Raw genomic sequence first — 24,361 nt, 5'->3', positions numbered from 1 at the left:
GTCTTCTGATTTCCTGGCTGCAGTCACCATCCACAGTGATCTTAGAGCCCAAGAACAGGAAATCTGTCACTTCTTCCACCGTTTTTTTTTGCCATGAAGTAATGGGGTTGACCTTCTAAATATTTGCTGTTCATTTCATTTTTATATTTTGAATACCTATTTACTTATTGGAATACTACTTATGATCGTTTTAATTCTTCACTACTGCTAATCGTTTCAATTCCAATTTAGTAGTATTACCCCATTTTACAAAGAGCCTGAGTCTGAGATGAGGTTAAGTTGTTTGCTCAGTAGTCACATAGCTTGGAAATACTAGTTAGCTGGAATTCAAACCCAGATCCTTTTTTGGAAGCACTTTCTATTATGGCAAAACAATGTGCTAAAAGTAGGTTGTGCTCTATTTTATCCTCCCAACCCGTGTTAGTTTTTGTTTTGGCCACAGTGTTGCAGGCAGGATCTTAGTCCCTTGACTGGGGATCAAACCCTGGCCCTCCTGCAGTGGAAGCACAGCGTCCTAACCCATGGACCCCCAGGGAATTTCCCATAACCCCTGTTAGTTTTAATGCATCTTTTTTCCCCTGCCACCTTCACTCTTTCCTGATTTACAGTCACTGTTTTTCTGGCCATACCGTCGATCTGTTTACCATCCTCTTTAGTGTTCCTCTTGATTCTTTTTTGAAGTAGGAAGTATGTATTTTATTTGAGAGATCAAAGCACATCCTCACATATTACTATGCCTGTTTATTTTAATTTCATTTTCATTTTTTTGTTAGCTTTATTGATCTGTACAGTGGATCATTTCCAGAAAAGAAGACGCAGATATCTGTTATGAGTCAGATGAGTAATATTGTACATGAATCAGGATGGCATTTAAGGACAAACAGCATACACCCAACCAAGGGCCATTTCAGCTGGTAGGACAGGTGAAACACAAGGTTGTCAGAAATAGAGACAGCAACAAATAATGATACTGAGTTGCTACAAAAGCTCTGGAACCTAGTGAATAGTGAAGTACTCTTCTGTGCCTTTATCATTGTTTCACTTGTGAACTAAATTTCTATTGAGAAGTTAGAAACGGATGCCAGACATTTGTAGCCAAAAAAAAAAAAAAAAAAACCTAAAACAAGGTTTTATTTAAAATTAGTTTCAAAAAAATTCTTTTTCTTAGCATATGATCTTTCTTGTTAACAATAGTCCTTTTTTAAACAGTTGATCAGAAAGTAAACATTTCTCTTTGCTATGTTACTTTTCGTTGATAATAGATCACTCATTTAGAAATAAACAACTTAAAGTTAGTGATTAAGTAGTCTTTAGGAAATAAAGCCACAAATGTCACAAGCTGTTACTTTGTATTTCCTTATTGCTTAATCAGTCTGAAGTGGTACCTTCCTCTTTCTTTTCTTTACTTCCTTTTCTTTCTCTTTCCTCTCTCCCTTCTCTCTTTCTTTCTTTTGTTAATCAGACAAGATTTCAGATCCTTTTTCACCTGTTTTGTTTTTTCTTCTAGGTGAGTGTTCTCATCATGCTAAAACTGGCCTTTCAACTGTGTTTCATTAGATGGTTCAGCTTAAGACTTTACATTCACTTTTATTTAAGTAATAGAGAAAAGGGTATGCTTTGTCAATAAGTTTACACTGGGCTTTCTGTGTCAACAAACTCAAGTTCTTTTATTCATGTATCAGATCATTGTTAGTCACCTGCTGTGTGCCTAGTGCTGGGCTGGATCGATGCTAGAGAGACAAGCGAGATGTGTTTGTTTTCTGTTGTCATCCAGAAAACCAGACTATGGGTGGATAAGTTCCGCCACAGAGGTATGCACATACATCAGGAGCAAAGAGGGGCCTCCTCACTCAGACTTGAAGCGGGGAGGCATGAAAGACAGTGTTCTTTCTGGAGGAACTCGTCTCTGAGCTGAGTCTTGAGAACAGATAGGAATTAGCCAAGTGGAGGAGGGAAAAAAGTATGGCAGTAAGAAAGAGGGGGACGTGAAGTGCTGGGTGGCTTATAGGAGAGGGGAGCGTACGTGTGGGTGGAACAGGGCATGGTGAGATCTGAGGCTGCAACAGCTGGTGCTTGCCATATCATGCAGTACTGTATATGTCATGCTCAGAAACTGACTCTGAAAGCAACGAAGAACTGTAAGCCCTGAAGTGACATGGTGGGATTTGAGTTTTACGTCAGTCTGAAAACTGCAGGATACTCCTAAAAGTGATCCCTGGCAAAGATAATTAGAGGCCACTGACTGCCTCTCTAAATCTTTCCCAGCATTAATTTTGGATTAAAGGTTTTAAATGCTAAGGTAATGTAATAATAGGAGGGGGACATGAATTGGCTTTCTATCCTCTCTCATTAAGCAAACATTTGAAACCTATTTTGCTTGTTGGTATAACACAGAGTCAGATGACTAAAATTAGAGACCCGACAGACGAAGCCAGCGATTGGCACTCGGCCTCCTCGTGGAGCTGGTGTTAGACTGAATAAACCCAAGTGTCCCCTGTGTGCCAGGCACTGTGGAGCTGAGAACAGGATGGTGAATGGCTTAGGTGTTTACAGTCTGCTGGAGGGATAGACTTGTACACACATGCTTTAGGAGACTTAGGCATTAGATTCCTTTACTTAAATTTTCATTTTCTATGCTATCTCAAACTTTAAAAGTGTGCATAAGGAAATCAAGGATAAGAGAGAGATTTCCCCCCAGATTTATTAAGATATAATTAATGTATATCAGCATATAAGTTTAAGGTACAGAATGTAATGGTTTGATGCACATTTATATTGTAAAACATTTATCACAATAAGGTGAGTTAACATATTTCATACCACTTTGTTGTTGTTATGATGAGAATATTAAAGTTCTACTAAGAGAGGTATTTGTGTAATAATGAATGATAAATAGCTACAATTCAGCATTCCGTTTACCTAGCTCCAGAGTTTTTCCTCTTTTCCCCCATCATGTATTTAGCTTCCTCTGACAAGGTGTGCATGCCTGCTGAGTCACTCAGTCATGTCAGATTCTTTGCGAACCCATAGACTTTAGCCAGTCAGGCTCTTCTGTCCATGGGATCATCCAGGCAAGAATACTGGAGTGGGTTGCTCTTTCCTTCTCCAGGGAACCTTCCCGACCCAGGGATTGAACCTGAGTCTCTGGCATCTCTTGCATTGACAGGCGGATTCTTTACCACTGAGCCATGTGGGAAGCCCTCTCTGACAAAGCAATGCATATATATTTTCAAGCCTGAAAGTAGTTTTCTTCCCATATTTTCTTAATTCTTTCCAACACTACCCAAACCAGGTGAGCCTCAAAGGATCCAGCCACTGGGGGTTAAAAATGCAGGCTCTAAAGTCATATGGTCTGGATTCAAATCCTGGTTCTATCACTCACCCTCTGTCAGCCTGCTTCGTAGAATTGTGAGTTCTGTTATGAGGTAATGTTAAAACAGTGGAAGCATAAGGAAAGAATTCCCTAAGTGTTAGTTGTTAAAATTGTTTTTGGAATAGCAACTCATATTTTTCCAAACATTCAGGAAGTTTTGTTAAACTGCATTTGAATCAACCTACCTTACTCAAATTAATCTTGGTGAAGAGCTTTCGCCTAGCATGCATGTTTGAAATCTGACCTCTTGTTCAGGGGGTCAGTGAGTGACCTTGGTATCACAAACATCTATGAAAATATGCCTGTGAAAGTAGCATAAAGACACTTTAAACTTTTTTTCATTATGTAATATTTTGAAGATAAAAGATGACAGAACAGTGTAATGACCTCTTTCATACCTATGTCACACACCTGGAGAACCATCCAGGCCAATCCTGCCTCATCCATACCCCCATCCGTTTACCCCGCTCCTATTTTATTTTGAAACAAATCCTAAACATCATATCATTTTGTCTATGAATATTTCAGACAGTATTTCTAAAATGTAAAACTTCTCCTATATTTCTTAAATATCTAAATGAAAATATGAATAAATTTTTAATGTCATCAGAATGCTTTCTTTATGATTGGGGAGAGGAATCTTTCCTTTTTCTTGACCCCACCGCGTGGCTTGTGGGATCTTAGCTCCCCCTGAGGTGAAAGCACCAGTCCTAACCACTGGACTGCCAGGGAATTCCCCTTTCCTTTTTTAAAGCTGAACCTAGGAGACATGATTGATCAGTTTGGGGGAGTAGTAATGAAAATTGGTTATTTTTTGTTATCATCTCTGACATTGCTAAATACCTCATATAGCCCAGCTGCTAGTTGAAAACTAACGATATAAGGACTCCTTTAATTGGGTAGAATAACGTAACCGAAATCTCATTTTGGGTGGTGCTGGGTCTTCGTTGTGCACACGGGCTTTCTCTAGCTGCGGTCGGTGAGGACACCTCTTCGCTGCCGAGCGTGCGTGTCTCACTGCAGCGGCTTCTCCTGCAGAACACAGGCTCTAGGCGCCCCCCCTCAGCAGTTGTGGCACACGGGCTTAGTGGCTCTGAGGCCCTGGTATCTTCCCAGACCCGGGGCTGAAGCTGTGTACCCTGCGTTGGCAGGAGAATTCTCATCTGCTGTACCACCAGGGAAGTTCATAAGTATTTGTTGAGTTCAAGAAACTTTACTATTATATTCCTTTTTAAATGTCTGTGGCCCACATTATTTTTGTAACAAGGATATTCTTCCTTTCGATCACCTAATTTCTTTTATCTTTTGTTGTCTTAGAATTTTAAGGTACCTTCCCCCTCCTCTCTCCTAGCCTAACTTTTAGCTGGTGGAGTGACTTTAGGGCTAATACAGGGGGAATTTTGGTCTCCAGCAGCGGGTCAGTTGCAACTATGAAAACAGCTCAAGCAAATGGTCTATTGATAGAAGAACATTTCATTATAAAAAGTTCTTTTCAAATTCCAGAATATGGGTTGCTTGGTCACTGAAGAGTCTGTGCTCCCATTCACTAGCACCCTGGGTGTCTGAGCAGACCTGGTTAGGAATGCACTGCTCATTTTGAGTGAGAAAAAAGGATAGAGAAGCTGCCCAAACATTGCATCACTCAAGTCAAACATTTTACATCTGCTATATAGGTGATACAAAACTTTAGTCTTTTAGAATTTACTCTAACATACAGATAACTTCCATTTTGAGTGGTGCCAATTTTGATTAAAGCCCCAGTGTACCAACCTCTAAATTCCCATTCTTTAATTTTTAAGCCCTTGGACCTCATAATTTCCCCAAAATTTTACGTACTGCCGACTCAACAATTAGCAGAAATGGTCGTGCTGATGAAATAGGTCTTTGATATTGGTTCAGTTATAGATCCGGAATGTTTATTCCCCTGGGCTTTCCAACTGAGGGCTTCCCAGCATGAACTCCTACTTTGGAAAATATCTGAGTGGGCAGCCTTGTTTGCCACATTGCCCTCATTGTCTCTTTGTTTACTCAGCTGAAGAGCTGCGCTTGTCTCTTATACAGTCAGGCATGAATCTCTGGTCTCAGAAGCTGTTAAAATGGGTGGAAAAATGGGGAAGGGAAAGGATGCAAATTGTTATCAGATATTGATAGGGTGTGCTGTGAACGTGCTCTCTTAGGGAAGAGCATTATGACTTTAAGGTTACTATTAAGCACAACTCTGCTAACATTTTTATATCCCTGTTCTATTAGGGTCTAGGATTCAATGCAGTTTTCCTACCTTCTGGGTAAGGGACATTGATAATTCATTGGCACATGTGATTTGTTTTTGCCGCAACAGAGAAATAGGTTTTTAGAACGTGAGCATGCCATCTGGCTGAAGCAGTGATAAATTTTCCCTGATTGTGATAGCGTGCACAGGCTCTTGGCATTGACTTTTCTGGCTATCTGTAAACTGGATTATTTTATTTTAACAGGTTATGAAAAGGTCTCTTTGCCTTCATTCTTTCCCAGTCCATTCTCTACATGCAGTCAGAGTTATATTTCTAAAATGAAGGTATGATCATGACATGCTTTTTTGTATAAAACTTTCCATGGATACCCAGTTGCCCTTAAGAAAACCCTTAACTTATCACTATACCTGCTTCCTATGCTGTGTCAGAGCTATAATGAACTTTTCTCGGTTCTCTGCCCTGTTTTACTTCCAGGTCACTACACATGCTACCCATTGTCATTTGGTATAGTCTTCCTCTCTTAGCACGGTCATACCTTCTTACTCCTCGTGTCCCAGTCTAGATTTCTTCCTCTGGAGAGTCTTAAATAGGCGTATTTCCCTGTGAAAACACGTACCATGTTTTCGCATATCTGTTGTGGCATAGTTCCACCTTAGTACTTTTTATACTATATTGCTACTTTGTTTTTCTCTCTGCTGTAAGACCTTAAGCTGCATAAGAGCAGGAACCATGTCTTTTTTCCACATTATTGTGTCTTTAGCATCTAGAAATTACACTACTCATTTCTGATTCAAAGCTACTTTGTTGATAATTGAATTAATAAATTATGTGCTTTGCCAAGGATCTTTTCTCTAACAACATCAGAGTCTCTGTTTTCATGTTCTTGATATTTTTCTTTTCATCTTCTAGTCATATACATTCATTCGCTTACTCATTCATTTAATTATTCAACAGAATATTGCTTTGAACCTTTTCAACCTCCGTGCCTTGCCTGGAGCATGTGGAAAGAACAGGCAGAAGGAAAGCTCCTGCACACACACGCCATGTGTGCTCCTGTTGTCCAGCCCATGGAAACGTGGATTCTTCAGTGCTCACATGTACAGCCCTTCCTCTCCTCCTGCACAGCCGCTGTATTTTTCTTTCCTGTATTGCTTTTTCTTCTTATTATTTAGCTACCTTCTAACATACTAGATATTTAAGTTGCTTATTGTATGTCTCCCCCTGCTGAGAGGTGAGGGGCCACAAAGGCATGAATTTTGGTTTGTTTTATTGACTGCTGCATCGCCAGCATTTCATACTATGTCTGGCACAGGGTAAGTCAATATATATTAATATTTGCTGAATGAAATAATAAATTCATGCCGTTAGATGTGCTTCTCTTTCTTTTTCACTCTTTCCGTGCCCCTGACTCAGCCCTGCTTCCAGTACCCTGCTGTTTGTTCTCTTTTCTTTTCCTTTTAGGGCTTTACATTTAGCCCTAGTTTGAGGCCCTAGTCTTAGCCACCCCAGGCAAAGATTCCCTCGATCCATTTATCGCCTTGGGTGACCATGACTTAACTTAAATCTGACGTCTGCATCTCCTAACCTGGTGTCTGAAACCCAGAGAGCCATGGATGTGTGTGCTGGGGAGGGGTGAGTATGCATTCAGAGATGGATCAGATGTGAAACCTGTTTTTCTAGAACCTAAATAGGACAGGTAGCTTAGTAACTGTAGTACAAGGTCAAGTAAGATAGTGTTAATAATGAGGAGTATTAATCATTGGGGAGTATGTCTTGTAAAAAGTTATGAAATACATCAAGCTTCCCGAAAAATGTAGAAAGTAATGTAGTGAACATCTCCTATGTACCTACCTTTTGGCTTTATAATATCTGAACTGTCTCCCACATTTGCTTCAGGTTTTTTGTTTTGTTTTGAAATAAAATACTAGATATGACTACAGTCTCCGGTGTTCCTCTTTTATCCAGTTTTCTTCTTTCCCTCTCAAGTGTAACCACTATTCTGAATTTGGTCCTGTGTGTGTGCACATGCCTGCATGCACACATGCACACATACACACAATTTGTGTGGTTTTATGTTTTAAACTTTGCATAATGACATCTTCCCATGCTTTTTTCACTCAGCATTTTTTTTTTTTTTGAGATTATCTTGCTGGTTCATGTAGCTCTAGATTGTCTAAGTTGTTGTGTAGTTTCCTACTGTATGAATATACCATGGTATTGATTTTCTTATTGATAGCTGTTTCAAATAATGTGTTTCTTTACTGTTTCAAATAAAGCTACAGTGAATTTTGCTCATGTCTCTTCACAAAGAGGAGACTTTCTCTGGAACAATGCATTGCAGTTAATGTGCATAGAAATCACCTGTGTATCTTGTTACAAAGTAGATTCTGGCTCAGTCGGTGTGAGGCGGGCCTGAGAACCTGCATTTCTCACAGGTTCCCAGGTGATGCGGATCCCAGGTGATGTGGACCACACTTTGAGTTGCAAGGCAGTAGTAGGTGGTTGCGGAGAAGGCAATGGCAACCCACTCCAGTCCTCTTGCCTGGAAAATCCCATGGATGGAGGAGCCTGGTAGGCTGCAGTCCATGGGGTCGCTAGGAGTCGGACATGACTGAGCGACTTCACTTTCACTTTTCACTTTCATGCCTTGGAGAAGGAAATGGCAACCCACTCCAGTGTTCTTGCCTGGAGAATCCCAGGGACGGGGGAGCCTGGTGGGTGGCCGTCTCTGGGTTAGCACAGAGTCAGACACGACTGAAGCGACTTAGCAGCAGCAGCAGCAGTAGGTGGTTGTGCATTGTTATCTTTCTAGATATTGCCCTATGGTTCTCTGATGACATTGTACAAGTTTATGTTCCCATCAGGAGTGTATGATAGATTTAGTTGTTCCAGGAGTAGCCCCTTATTCATAGGTAACTATTGAAATGTAATCTGTAGCCATTCTATCCTTAAAATTAGAAAGATTTTTTGGTGAGAAAACATGAATAAAACAATAATTTCAGTGGATAGTTAGCTTAACTACAATATTTCTTAGGAATTGACCTAAATTAGATATATAGATCCTAATTAAATAATTAAAAAAAAATCCACTTGTTTCTTTTCAAATTGTCACTCCATTTACCATTGTCAACCCAGACAGGGCTCTGGTGATCTGAGGAACTACCTCAGATGCTCGCTCGGGGGAAGGAGAGCCGTGTGTCACGCCCCGGGCCACACTGTTGCACTGAATCCCCGCTTTTGTACAAGCTCCCAGCTAGGAATTACAGCCAATGTTTGGTCTAATCTGTTTGGCTTCAAGGTTTATATGGGAATTTAGTTTACTCCTCTTAGCTTCAGTTATCTATAAGAAGGGAAGTGGACCAGATAATTAGACCCTTAAGTCCCAACACTTAATGTTTCCTAGCTTCTCTGATAAATTAAGAAATTCACACACATACTATATGATGATAGCTTCCACCCACCTATATTTTTAATTATGAAAAAACACATTTAAAATTCACCACTGTAGCCATCTTTAAGTGTACAGGTAAGCATTAAGTGTATTTACACTGTTGTGAAACAGAGCTTCAGAACTTATCATTTTGCAGATCTGAAACTCTCTACTCATTCACTAGAACTCTTCCTTCCTCCTCCTTTCCCCAAACCCCTGGAAACTGTCATTCGACTCTGTTTCTGTGAACTTGACTACTTTAGATACAAGAATGGAATCGTGTAGTATTCATCTTTTTCTGACGATTTCATTTAGTATAATGACTTCATTCCATCCATTTACAGCATGTGACAGGATTTCCTTGCTTTTTAAGATCAAATAATATTTTGTGGTATGTATATTCCACATTTTGTTTCCTTCTTTCAATTCTTTTGGATATATACTCAAAAATGGGATTACTGGATTATATGATAATGCTACTTTTAATTTCTTGAGGAATGTCTATATTGTTTTCCATAGCGGTTGCACCAGTTTACAATTCTACCAACAGTATGGTGACATCTTTTAATGGCACAGAAAGTAGCGAATGGGATATGTGAAATCAGAAGTGAAGTAGGAAGAATAGGTCAAGCCCACCGGTATGAGGGTAAATTTCACTTTGCTAGTATCTGTTTCCCTTAGATATTTTAGCTAACATTGCTTGCTTCCCTGAGACTATTACTTCAGGAGTGGAGGAGGAAGCCAAAGTATTTCTTTGTTGATTTATTATTGACCACTGGTCCCTGAGAATTTCTGAGATGGTTAATTTCCAGTAGTGCTTTAGCAATGATTAGAGGAAGTTAGAAGGTTGTGTTTTGTATTGTTTGCAAAGTTGAACAAGGTCCTTGACATCTTGGTGCTCCCAAATTCTCATTTAAGAAAAAAGAAAAAGGAGCCTTCCAGTTCATGTTTTATTGATAGAATTGTGACTGCTGACCATTTCAGTTTTCTTTTGAGGATTCTGTGAGTGTTTATGTGTGTGTTTTCGAGAGAAGAGATAATTGGATTCCACTTACTATGTGTATAGGAAGAGCCGCAGTGAGCAGTGGTATTGCAACAGGAATTTCTTCTCTCTTGTGCCCTTATTTTTTAATCTGAAGTGTTACCCAAATGCTTAGTCATGATGATAAGGCAAAGAACTTTACAGCTTGCAGTGTTGAACAATGTTTATACTGTATAAGTGTTTGATAATAGTCAAGAGTGGCAGGAGAGTGGGAAGAATTTGTCAACATGTTTTGAGGAGTAAGAGGATTAGATAGGGAACACAGAGTAAGATAGCCCACATCCAGTTTCAAAAGAAAAAAGTTCTTTCAAATGTCTTTTGGAATAACTCAAGGCTCAGCTATTTTCACTTGGCTCTTAACTCCAGACCATTTAAACTTTTAGCCCTACAGACAGCTGCAGACAGGTATATTTTCCACCTTGCCCTGTTTGTTGATTCCGAAAGCAAGCAGACTTAATTTCACTGTATAACATACATACAGGTATCTGTATGTTTGCAAAAGCAATTTTTACTTGTGATACTGCCCGAATTCAGATTTTCCTGTTAGACTGTTGCAGTATTTATCAGTAAATCTATCATCTCAGCTCTTCTGTCTCGAATCCTTCCTTCACACTGCTGCTGAGGATAATGTAGTCCCAGCTGTCCTTAAGGCCATCGGACCTTAAGGACCCTCCATTTCCTTATCTTATCCCTTATATTACCTGTACTTACTTATTGATTCCTTGAAAGTTTTACATGTCAGTGTGTGTAAAGTACATAGAACAGGGCCTGGTATGTAACAAGGAAATAAAGAAGAAAACAAATAATGAATAGTAGTAGAGATAGTTACTGTTGTTCTTATTGTTGCTATTTTGTTTTCGTTCTTTTTGTATCTTATATTTATCTATTTATTTTCCGCTGAGCTGGCTTTGTCGGACTCTCTCCCGTTGTGGCCAGCAGGGGCTGCTCTTCCTTGCGGTGCTTGGGTTCTCACTGCAGCACCTTCTCTTGTTGTGGAGCATGGGCTCTAGGTGCTTAGGCGTCAGTAGCTGTGACACAGGGGCTCATTAGTTGTAGTTTGAGGGCTGTAGGGCACAGGCTCAGCAGTCGCAGTGCCCAGCTTTAGATGCCCGTGGCCTGTGGGATCTTCCCGGACCAGGGATGGAACCGTGTCCCCTACATTGGCAGGCGGATTCCCATCCACTGTACCACCAGGGCAGTCCTGTTGTTTCTACTTCTGAAGCCCGATTCTGGCCATATCATTACTCTGCTCAGGAATTTTCCGTATTCTTTTTTGCATGCAGCAAGCTTTTGGGGGACATCAGAACCATTTTTGAAGCCTGTGAAAAAAAAATGTGTATCTCTGAGTCCCTGCCTCCCCGAGATAGAAATAGAGATTTCTATTCGGGAGGCCTAGGATGGGACCCAGAGAGTCAGATATGAGTGTGCTCCCCAGGGGATTCTGAAGCAGGTGGTATGGGACCTCATTTGCAGAATCATACCATGTAGGATGAAGTGCAAACTCCTGAGTCTAGAGTTCAGAGCCTCAGTAAACCCTTTTGGTGTATGTTTTCTCCTTCTGTTACTTCCTAGTAGTTTGTTGCAACTGTAGTTAGATGTTCTCTCTACTTTGCTTCCCCGTGTACCCCAGGTGCTTTCCCAGGATGGTACGGCATAATTTTGTGATCAAATATTTCTAATAATGCACAAACCATCTATTTAATAACATGATTAAAACTTGGCTCAGAGTGAATATTAAACTGTAATATGTGAGACCAACCTTCCCTTTTTTGAAATTTAGGAAGCAGTTCCTGGTAACATCACTGGGCACCTTAGGATACTATTTTTAAATTGGCCTTTCCTCTTGCTCTCTCTGCACCGCTTTTCTCTGAACTCATTTTACAGGTATTATTCTGAGCAAATAGTTCCAGCCTGTAAGTTGCTCGGCTGTGCTCTGTAAATAGAGACACTAAGACAAATCTAGTCCCAACCTCAGAAGCCATCAGCAGTACTTGAATTTCTTTTATGTTTCTTACCTTTTGTGTTCTGTTGCTACAAAAATAGGGTATTAATGAAATTGTTTAGGGTAATTTGAGTGCTTCCTGAGATCACTGATGATCCCTTTTAGTTCTCAATACTTGCAATTTTTAGTAACATCTAAGAATGCTGCTTTGCTAAAAAGATTACTTATAATAAAATATTGTGTGGGGAATAGAAGGCCCTGTCATAGGTATTTTCTTTGCCTTGTCTCCTCTTATTTTTATTTTTTAAAAATTAATTAATTTGTTTTAATTGGAGGCTAATTACTTTACAATATTGTAGTGGTTTTTGCCATACATTGACATGAATCAGCCTTGGGTGTACGTGTGTTCCCCATCCTGAGCCCCCCTCTCACCTCCCTCCCCATCCCATCCCTCAGGGTCATCCCAGTGCACCGGCCCTGAGCACCCTGTCTCATGCATTAAACCTGGACTGGCGATCTATTTTAAAACACTCTATAAGTTAGGTATCATTATCCCAGTTTTATGAAAAGTCTTTACAAAGAGGTTGTGAAATTTAATATCGTATAGTTTATAAGCAACGATTACAATATATGAACCCAGATCCCTTCATCTCATGGACTGATCTCTTCCTACTATGGCCTGGAGCCAGATTTCATGTGTTCAAGTTTGTTTACTGTATTTGCTCTCCTCCCTGCTCCTTATTTTCCCTGAAACTCAAGGAAGCTGTGAAAATGCTGTAAATAATAAAGCTCACCAAAATTCAGAGTTTGATAGAATAGTCATTCTTCCAAGCCACATGGGCAGTATTTGGTTAATTCTTTCAGTGCATTTTGAATTTGATGGTGGCCTGAAGGAATAAAATATAGTTTCAAAAAGTAAATAATTGACTCTTACTAAATGGAAAAATTAGTGTTTTTTTTTTTTTTTTATCCTTGAAAAATGCAAACAAAAGGGAAAATAGTGGCACAAAAAGAAAATTTTTTGCCTAGGTAGCAATTTAGCATAGTCCATATCCCTGACCTTTGACTTCTGAATCAGTACAATTCTTTTAGAGAGATACTGGAAATACTAATTAGCAGTATTCTCTTAGCTATGAGAATGCACTTAAATAAACAGATCCCAAATACCAAATCATGAGCATGCATGTTTGACTTTGAGCAATATATTGACTCACCAGCCCAAAGCAAATGCAGTGTTCTAAGTCACCAGTTGAGAATTATTTTTGTAGCTGGAGCAATTGTTTCCCTCTACCCTATTGTTTAACAATCATTTGACTTGTTGTTACTGTCTCACAAGGAAAGCAGATTGAAAACACCTCTAGACACACACCAAAAGTAAAAATCCATAAAAATTTATCAATTGGACTTAATTAAAATAAATTTAAGACTTTTGCTCTTTGGAATACTGCTAAAGAGAATGAATGAAAACTCAGCCATCGACTGAAGGAATATCTGCCAAATCACGTTTCTGTCAAGGACTTGTATCAAGAATATACAAAAAACTCTCAAAACTTGAAAAGCAAACAATGTGATTTAAAAATAGGGGAAAGGTTGAAACAGACCCTTCACCAAAGAAGCACTTGAAAAGATGTTTGCTTTTGGTGTGTGTCTAAAAGTTTTTGCCTAACCCAAGGTGAATCAGATTTTCTCCTGTTTTTTTCTAGAGATATTATAGTTTTACATTTTACTTGTAGAGCTATGCTCTATTTTGACTTTTTACAAGGTATGAGGTTAGCTCAAGGTTCAGTTTTTTGCATATGAATGTCCAACGGTTCCAACCCCATTTATTGAAAAAAGCTGGTTTGTTTGTTTTTCTATTGAACTGACTCGGCACTTGGTCAAAAATTAGCTGGTATTTGTGGAGGTCTGTGCTTGGCCTCTGTTCTGTCCATCGGTCTTTGTGTTTTTCTTTCACTGATAACACATTGTCTTGATTACTGCAGCTTTAGATTGCCTTGAAATCAGTTATTGAGACTCCTCAGCTTTGTCTTTGGCTATTCACATTTCTTTGCTTTATCGTATTTAGAGTCAGCTTTTGAATATCAACCAAAAAATCCTGCTGAGATTTTGATCAGGTTTCATTGACTCTGTAGATCTAATTGTTACGGTATGTTTCTCCATTTATTTAGGTCTTTTTGGTTTCTTTCATCAGTGTTTTATAGTAAAAACACAAAGACTGTACATGTATTATTTTACTTTGTACCTAAGTATTTCAGATAGACAGATGGCAGGAATTACCCACACCTCATAGACTGAGACGCTGGAAAACGGAGCAGTCAGACTTACTGAAGCTCACAGCGCTGGTTAAGTAGCAGCAAATTCTGGTTTTCAGGTGTCTTGCATCTGTTTAGTGTTTTTGCTGTCATTTTCATAGCAGAAGCTTCTCATAGTGAAAAGACGTGTACTTTGGAGTTATTTAGTTTGAGTCCCAGTCTTTTCTCCGGTACTGGTTAGTGGTAATGATTTGTTTCGTCTGTCTCAGGCTCAATTTCCTCATTCAAAAATCCTTCCTCACAGGATTGTGAAGACTCAGGGAAGTCGTATGTGTGAGTTCCTGATGTGATGTTTGATATGCATGCAGCACATGCTCAGTAACTGGCAATATTAATATCATCTTTGTTACCATTCATAGTAGAAGGTAGTTGTTACAGCCTTTCCCAGAACTTGCTGTCTTGTCTCATTAATTAGATGAATTGTCTTTGAATTGTGGGAAACAGGCAGTGAGCCAGGGACAGGCACTAACAACGTGGTCCTTAAAGCGTGAGACAGAAAAATTTCTACAAAACCTACATCATGCTACCCTCTTATTTTTCATATGTCTGTCATAAAGTGGAAGAAATGTTTTGGAATAAGTTGAATTGTGATTGGAAATTTTAATGGATGTATTTTTAGTTTAAAAGGTAAAGCTGTCTTTAAAAGTGGTGGCTTTAAAACTTTCCTCATTTCTACAAAGCCTGGTTTAACTCAAAAACTCATCAACTTTAATATTAAGTTTCCCAGCTTTGCAAAGATTTGTGACCCTACACTGGCATAACATAAATGTGAAATGTAATTTGAGTATCAGTGTTATGCTAGAGTAAGACCTTTTATAAAAATAAGAACTGTATGTTGGTAATTCCTTTTCCTGAGAATGAGGCCTTTCCGAGATTTCTTTAAACCTACAAAGATGAAATATGGGCCTAATAAAAACTACATTTTGAAATAACATAGTTACTGTATGATTTCCTATACATTTAAGAAATCAGGTCTATAGTCAATACACTATAAAATTTTTCATTATTGTTATTTTCTGTTCTTTCAAAGTGCAGGTGAGGTTTGAATTAAGTATTCTTATTATTGTTTCTGACGATTATTTTTCCTTTTCTTTTGTTTAAAAATCAGGAAAGATGTTATTTTTGTAGATGCTATCATAGGTTTGTGAAAAAGGGTATAGTTTTTTGTTGGATAGATTCAAAGTTGTTTTCTCGCTCTTTACTTAAATAGAGTAGTGTTTTAAATGATGAATTTCAAAGCAAAATAAGCAATTGTGTATGAAAAGAGGATGGGAATCCTATATATCTTTATCTTTCCATTTTTTTCTCTTCTCCCTCATTCTACACGGAAGCAGTTACAATCTAAGACTTAAGTTGAAGCCAAAAGAAAAAGAAAGAGGAAAAAGGAAAATCCTATCTTCTTTTAGTTAAACAGCATTTTAAATCAGAAAATATTCCACAATCTGGTAATGTTCCTAATGTAGTAATCAGTTCAAGCTTTAATCAGTTCTTGCTGTTTTAATTATAACATTAGCTTTGGAAAAGACTGAGTTATTAGTTGGGTCCCATGTTGACTTTAGCGCCACAGTTCAGCTAAAATCGTTGCTTGTGGTACACCAAAGCTTCCCCCTAGCAAAATGTAAGAATCTGGTCTAGAAAAGTCTCATTGCTCTTAAAAAATATATTTTTTTAATTTACATCCAATAAAATTTACTCATTTGGTATTTAGTTCTATTAGTTTTGACAAATGCAAAACTCAAGATACAAAACAATTTCATTATACCCTCAAAATTCCCTTGAGCTGTTCCTTTGTAGTCAGTCCTTCCTCTTACCTCTAATTCCTGAAAAACCTCTGATCTTTTCTCTGCTGTTGCAGTTTTGCCTTTTCCAGAACATCTTGTAAATGGAATCATGTAATAAGTAGCTTTCGAGGCTCACTTTCTTCATTTAGCGTCACGCACTGAAGTGCATCATAGCCTTGCATGGCAAGGCTTCCTTCTTTTAAACTGCTGAGTAGTGTTCCTCACAAGGAAGTACCACAGTTTACCCAGTTCAGTAGTTGGACATTGGGTTGTTTCCAGATTTGGGTGATCATGAATATGTGTGTGTGCTTCGTCTCTGTCGTGTCTGACTCTTTGCGACCCCGTGGACTGTAGCCTGCCAGGCTCCTCTGTCCATGGGATTCTCCAGGCAAGAATACTGGAGTGGGTTGCCATTTCCTCCCCCAGGGGATCTTCCTGACCCCAGGATCCAACCCTTGTCTGTTGCATCTCCTGCATTGGCAGGTGGATTCTTTACTACTGCACCACCTTAATCTGTCATACAGATTTTAATACAAGTTTTTGTGTGAACATTGGTTTTCATTTTCGGATAAATACCTAGAATTGGAATTGCTGAATCATATGATGAAGCTATATTTAATTTATAAGAAATTATCAAACTATTTTCCAAGGTCTCTGTACTATTTTTGTGTTCCCAGCAATAATTTTTGAAAGTTTCAGTTGGTTTGCATCCTTTGCAGCAATTGATATTGTCACTTTTAAAATTTTTGTTTACTTAACTTGAGCCATTCTAATAGGCTTGTTGCCTCTTACTGTGCAGTTTGCTCTTTGACATCCATTCAGTAGATGTTGTTATAATGATTGCATTGTGTGTGTCGAGAATAGAAATACTTTTAAACATTAGAATACACTTAACAGAGAAAAGAAGGAAAAGAAGAAGATGGAGGACTAGGAGGTTATTCCCTGGGAAGTTTGAGAAGCTGTGTTCCTTCTTTGACTTTAGGGTGCAAAGCAGGGACTGGTGGCAGCTGCCCAGTGTGATGAGCGCTGACATGACTCTTGTCCTGTGACCTCAGTCCATAAGGCTCTCCGGGTAGTTTCCATCCTGGAATCAGCGTACGCCCACCTAATGATAACCCTGAGACACTGAATTTCTCCATGATTATAAATGACCTCCAGATAGTGCCTTACAAAATAATTATATTTTCCTGAAGGAGATACTAAAGTGTATTTATTTTTTACTTAGGTGTTAATTTTCAGATAATTTTCAACTTACTAAGCTTGAATTCTTAATGTTTTAAATTTTCATTGTAAGGTTAAGTGCTGAGTTTTAAATACTTTTAAAATAGTTTTAAATACTTCTAGTTTTTGCTGCTTTGAAATTGAGCAGAAGATGCTACCAATATTATCGTACATTTGGTATGTCGCCTGAATATGGGGAAGAATGAAAAGTTTTGAAATATCCCAAAGCAGTTTCCTTTCTTTCTCTCTCTCTTTTTTTTGTATTCTTAATAGATATATTTTTTATATTCTTTCAGTATCTGAAGATTTAAAAAGCAAGAGTGAAATCATTGTTGAAGGAATGGAGTTAGAGATTGAGTTTGGTGAAGATATTTGCACAGTTGTACAAGAGGCTATAGATAGAATTTCAGGTATATTCTGAACTAGGTTCCTGTGAGTGCGCTGTGTTAGTTGTATTTACAAGTATTTTTTCAGTGTCTATGCTTAAGTGCAGTACTTGTTTTATAATCATTTTACTTTAGCAACAGTGCTGGCATCAACGTTTCTTTATGAGATTTGCATCATGAGTTAACTGAGGACGCAATGTTTTCACTTTTTTATTCAAATCTTTCACTTCTTTTATAGTTCTTTTTTAACTGCAAAAGGCTAACATACTATTATTAATGTATCAAACTGCCTTAATCTCTAGACATCCTAGTTAATAACAGCACTCAAAAAGGGCTTCAAAAACAGGCAGAGAAGCAAAGGACACATTAATTAGGCCATATTATTACAATTAATATTTTTCTAAAACTCCCATTAAAGTAGCTGCAGATATCAAAGCATAATTAAAATTCTGTAGATGATATCATGGACTTTTTACTGAGCTGAGGACATTAATTGGTTAAAAGTTGGATGCAAAGAGAAGCTTACCAGCTGTACGAAAAGCCTGAAAAAGGTCTTTATTATGTTCAAGGAGATAATCTCTTACCAGGACAGGTGTTTGTGCACAAAGAGGGGACTTCTAAACAAAATTACTCATTTTTAATTTTTTCTTTAGGGCTAACGTTTTCATCTCTTGGCCTTGGTAAGGGATGTTTGAAAAAGTACAGTGTTTAACTTAAATGTAATGATTGCTTTGGGTGCTTTAACATCAAAAGCATAGCATAAGTTTAAGGTCTCAGAGGAAAGTGCCCATTTATTGTCTCTTCTCTCTTCCTATTTCTATTTTTAAACAGTTTGAAGTCCAGATTTGAGTTTCTTATTCTTCTTTGGGGTTCAAGTCACCATATTTCACTGTTCTTCAGAAGTGCAACAAAAAGAAAATGTCTCCCTGCAAATATATGTGTTACTCTTCTCTAATTATCTCTGTACAGTTTTCCTAAGAATTATAGGGCATTGAAAGGAAACCTGCTATTCAAGTGATGTTGAGTTTATTCCTCCGTATATACTCTCAGGCAACCAAATGAGTCTTTTGGCATTTCACTCAGACTTGTCTGTGATTAGCGTTTAGTGTCCTCTTCGTGTTTTTTCTTTCCCATTGACATACACACTAGTGACTTACCATCAGTCATGTCACAGACTCCTTTGTGCTGTTCTGGTGTCTAGGCGTCTCTACCTCATTAAAAAGTCAGCACTTCATCTCTTGTCTTTGACTATAGCCCCTTCCCACTGCTTTTATCAATTGACATGTCTTTTTTTTTCTTTTTCCATATCGCCAGTCTCCTGTAAATTGCATTGTTTCTGCATTAGCTCCTATCTGGTTCTGTATGAATGTCTAGAACTGTGAGGGCTCTGAGAGTTTAGTCTATGTACAAGCTAACAAGTTATCCTGCACAATTCAGTGAATGTTTGCAGTCCTTTGTATCTGTCACTGTGGCTCATAGTATTCATTTAATTTGGGTCATTTCATTTGAGGTTAAACATTGAGAAAGGGCCTCACATCCTGAGCCCCAAACAGAAAAGATGCATGTTTTTCTGGCACTCGGTCCCTTCACTTCAGCTTCCTTCCCTTTAAATTCGGGGAAGAATGTTAATGGGATAGTGTATTTTTGTCTTGACACATTGCCTTCATGGCAACAGAACTTCATCCTGGCGCTAGGGTGATCTCTCTTGCTGAAGTATTTGCAGTTCACCCTACTACTGTTGAGCTTCCCTTGTGGCTCAGCTGGTAAAGAATCCACCTGCGATGCGGGAGACCTGAGTCCGATCCCTGAGTTGGGAATATCCCCTGGAGAAGGGAAAGGCTACCCACTCCAGTATTCTGGCCTGGAGAATTCCATGGACTGTATAATCCATGGGGTCGCAAAGAGTCGGGAATGACTGAGCGACTTTCACTCGCTCACTCACTTTACTACCGTTAGGATGATCAATACCAACGGCTTATAATCAATAAATGCTGTTTTACTTCTCCCTGAAACCATGAGCTGTGCCCTTCTGTTTTCATCGTATTTGTAAACATCTTTATTGATAGTGTGTGGAGCCCAGGATATGAAGGATACCATCTTCTTCCCCATCTTGCTGATTCACAACTTGAACTCCTCAATGTTAGGACACTAATTCTGCTTCATGGAGATTGTCCAAAACTGCCATGGTGATAACCCAAACCCCACTTTCAGATCTCGTCACAAAGCTATAGTCTGTGAATATGGACAGAGGATGAGATGGTTGGATGGCATCATCGACTCAATGGACATGAGTTTGAGCAAACTCCAGGAGGTAGTGCAGGACAGGGAAGCCTGGCGTGGTACAGTTCGTGAGGTTGCAAAGAGCTGGACACGACTGATAGAGTGAACAGCAATAGTAATCCATTTCTTTCAGCTATTGTAGTTATTATTTCAGCACTCCACACCACTTCCAGTTTATGTGTTGGGTCTGAGTGTTATAAATACTTAATTATGCCCTGTTTACAGATGAGAAAAAGAAGGCACAAGGAGGTTAACTAAATTCAGTTCAGTTGCTCAGTCGTGTCCGACTTTGCAACCCCATGGACTGCAGCATGCCAGACTTCCCTATCCATCACCAACTTCCAGAGCTTGCTCAAACTGATGTCCATCAGTTGGTGATGCCATGCCACCATCTCATCCTCTGTCATCCCCTTCTCCTCCTACCTGCAATCTTTCCCAGCATCAGGGTCTTTTTCAATGAGTCAGCTCTTTACATCAGGTGGCTGAAGTATTGGAGCTCCAGCTTCAGCATCAGTCCTTCCAATGAAAATTCAGGACTAATTTCCTTTAGGACTGCCTGGTTTAATCTCCTTGCAGTCCTAGGGACTCTCAAGAGTCTTCTCCAACACCACAGTTCAAAAGCATCAATTCTTTGGCAAACATGCCTTGGTCATAACTAACTTTGGCTAACTAACTGCCTAAAGTCATGAAGTTAGTAAGTGATAGAGCTGGATTTAAACCTGTAGCTGTCTGCTTCTATAGCCCATGCTCATATCTGCTTCAGTTACTTTCTCTTAAAATTATTGTCATATGAGAGTTATAGGCGGTAGATGTTATGGATTCAAACTATGGGTGATAGAATTATATAGTTTATTGAGGAGTAAGTTTCAGCTGGTTTTTTAAATAAAGGATAGAATTTAATGTGTGGACAAGAGAGAGAGTTCCATGGAGCACAGAATGAATAAAGTTTTGAAGATGGGACTGAAAAGAGTCTGTTCAGGGGATTATAAAGAGATCAAATCAGCTCTATAGAAATAATAAATAACCAGCGAACTGAAGGTTTATCCATAAGACTTAATTGAAAAAATACTTAGTTTTTATCTCAAAGTTCTTAGATTAATTGGGTTCTTCTAGAACACCTCTACTAAAAATTTTATCTCATTTGTTGGGAATACTGATTCAGGTTTCAGTTGGATGTACATTAGTAAGGAAGTAATAGATAAAATTCTCAGTCTTTGTTATAGAGCTTTTTAGTCCATTCACTTTTCTTGAGCTACTTCTGCCCACACCAGCATAATTTGGTTGGTTTAACTTGTGATGAAATTCATCCAGCAGGAGGAATTAAATGTATGTTGGAAATCTGCCAAATTTTGGAAGAAAATGTTATTTTTAACATTCTGGTCATTTTGGTAGAGTGGAGGTCTTGCCATGAGGTTGCTGTTGGAAGGTTTATAATAAGACCACTAAACATGGCTTCCTTATTTACAAAACACACACACACACACACACACACACAGAAACAAAAAATAGTGTGAAAACATGTAACTTTGTCAAAAAATGTCACGCTTACATAGCCTAGTGAAAATAAGAATCCCAATTGACATGGAAAGCTTATTGCTGCCCTAAGTTTGGGGATGAAGAAATTTGAATTCTCCTCTGGGTTTTGTAACTTAATTCTCCACTGAAGCATAAAATACACATAAAGTAAACCACTTCTATATTCATTCATTCCGTGTATTGACAAGTTAGAAGAGGTGTGAAGAGCAGGGAGATAAGCTGCCACCAACGGTTAGGAACTGAAGGAACATGGGCCGGGAGTTGGCTGAATGAGACCGTCTCTGTGGGGCCCTTTGTCTTGTTTGACGTTCATGGACAAGCAGCTTGTGATGACATAAAGAATTTTGAAGGTTAATTTCCTTATCTAGAACAGAGAAGTAACTTTTTTATAACTTCTAGATTTGCAGTTTATCCAGTATCTTTTTAAAAATCATCAAACCTTACATTAAGGAGTTTTTTCCAAGCTAAACTTTTGTCTATAATTATAATGTCATTTTATATAGTTCCTCACCTATTCAGAAATATAATTTGTGCCATAGATTTCTCTGGGCTTTTTAAACCCAGGTCCATAGCTACTTTGGAATGGGGGCTATTCTTAAAATATGTACAAGGTTTTATTTTATCTGCAGTTGAATATAACCACATGTTTTTGTACACGCTTAAAAAGTGCTATGTTGATATTTTGTCAATCTGTGTTGAAAATACTTTCTTCTTAATAAAATGAGTATTTGTTGTTGTTCAGTCAGTAAGTCATGTCAAACTCTTTGCGACCCCATGGACTGTGGCACACCAGGCTTCCCGGTCCTTCACCATCTCCTGGAGTTTGCTCAGATTCATGTCCATTGAGTCAATAGTGCCATCCAACCATCTCATCCTCTGTCGTCCCCTTCTCCTCCCACCTTCATTCTTTCCCAGCATCAGGATCTTTTCAAATGAGTCAGCTCTTTGCATCAGGTGGCTAAAGTATTGGAGCTTCAGCATCAGTCCTTCCAATGAATATTCAGTGTTGATATCCTTTTGAATTGACTGGTTTGATCTCCTTGCTATTCAAGGGACTCTCTAGAGTCTTCTCCAGCACCCACAATTTGAAAGCATCAGTTCTTCAGCACTCAGCCCTCTTTATGGTCCAACTCTCACATCCGTACATGACTACTGGAAAAACCATAGCTTTGACTATATGGAACTTTGTCAGCCAAGTGATATCTCTGCTTTTTAATATGCTGTCTAGGTTTGTCATAGCTTTCCTTCTAAGGAGCAAGTGTCTTTAATTTCATGTCTGCAATCACCATCTGCAGTGATATTGGAGCCCAAGAAAATAGAATCTGTCACTGTTTCTGTGGATGGAGGTCCATAACATTGTAGAGGAAACAGTTACCAAAACCATCCCAAAGACAATGAATATAAATAAGAGCAAAAATAAATCCTAACTGACCTTTAAATGAATTGGCATTAAAAAGCTAAAGCCAACTACTACTAAATATTTTCATTCAAAAACTGTTTTAAATATACCTAAAGACAATGTTTATTTTCTAAATCTTTTAATTTGGGAAAGAGATTCAAATTGTGATTGATTTTAACCCACTGATCAGGATGCCCCTGTAGACATTCTCATCTGGGATTTATTGTTCATCATTTCCTCATATTAAAGTTTCAGTTCTCCATTAATTTCTTCCTGGGAAGAATATTTTGTTTATGGTTCCAGCTGTAACGTAATCCTGTCTGACCTGTTTAAGTTACCATTTAACCGTCTGAGCTGCAGGCTTTTGCTGCTGTGCAGTGGAACTGTTTATTATTTAACATGCCGGCATTTCCAGTATGTGCTCTCAGTGCCTTGTGGCTAGGAATAGGCCCTGCCTCTGGAGAGGTCTGATCAAGTGAAAGTAATAGTATATAGATCCGTCCACACATTGGAGTATAGGGCAAGAGGGTTAGAAGATGAAGAGCACTGAAAAGGAGATTGAGAGTGTTAGTTTTATCATTAGTTTATGTACTTTACTGTGTATAATTCCCAATGTGTGCTGTGCTCAGTTGCAAGGTCGTGTCCATCTGTTTGCCACCCTATGGACTGTAGCCTGCCAGACTCTGTCCAAGGAATTCTCCAGGCAAAAGTTCTGGAGTGGGTTGCCATTTCCTTCTGCAGAAGATCTTCCCAACCCAGGGATCAAAACCTGTGTCTCCTGCATTGGCAGTTGGGTTCTTTACCACCGAGCCACCAGGGAAGCCCATAATTCCCGATTTAAACAAACTAAATAGGATAGAAAGTGAATTTGTACTAGAATTTATCCTACCCATCCTTACAAAGTTGTCATGAATGTTTACGAAGAAAAATAAAAGAGCTTATTTTATTAAGAAAGCATTAACTCTTAATTGATAATATCTTTTTCTGTCTTCTCTTTGCAGAATATGTGTGTAACTGCTCTGTGGTTGGAAGCCTGGATGTGAATCGCTGCAACCAGACCACAGGGCAGTGTGAGTGTCAGCCAGGTTACCAGGGCCTTCGCTGTGAAACCTGCAAGGAGGGTTTTTACCTGAATGGTACTTACAGGCTCTGTCTGCCCTGTGACTGTCATCCACGTGGAGCCCTCAGCCTAGTCTGCAACAGGTAAGCCCCAGAGGTTGAAGGTAAAATTAATTTTGTTTTATCACACACAGAAGGCGGCCCCTGCTCTCAAGGACCAGACTGGTATAAATAAAGGGGGAGAGGGGCCATAGATTTATAAAATATTTCATATTCTTTTTTATCATTTTGACTTGGGGTCCACAGGAAGCTTGGAGTCCACATTATATTTAATGTCTAGATTTAAAAGCTTCTACTAACACAACATTG

At 38.8% G+C, this 24,361-nt stretch overlaps 1 protein-coding gene across 1 annotated transcript in view; it reads left to right on the top strand.

Moving 5' to 3' along the window:
- MEGF9 (multiple EGF like domains 9) overlaps positions 1-24,361 on the top strand; it is an 81,591-nt gene that overhangs the window by 14,504 nt on the left and 42,726 nt on the right. Inside the window, exon 2 of the mRNA XM_081528385.1 lies at positions 23,935-24,136. Within this exon, the coding sequence (XP_081384511.1) occupies positions 23,935-24,136 (202 nt within the window). The remainder of the gene's footprint in view (positions 1-23,934; positions 24,137-24,361) is intronic.

Source organism: Giraffa tippelskirchi, chromosome 1 (assembly GCF_054371585.1).
Source record: "Giraffa tippelskirchi isolate mGirTip1 chromosome 1, T2T-mGirTip1v1.2.pri, whole genome shotgun sequence".
Lineage (NCBI taxonomy): Eukaryota > Metazoa > Chordata > Mammalia > Artiodactyla > Giraffidae > Giraffa > Giraffa tippelskirchi.
The sequence above is the reverse complement of the archived record's forward strand: the minus strand, read 5'-3'. Positions and strand labels throughout refer to the sequence as shown.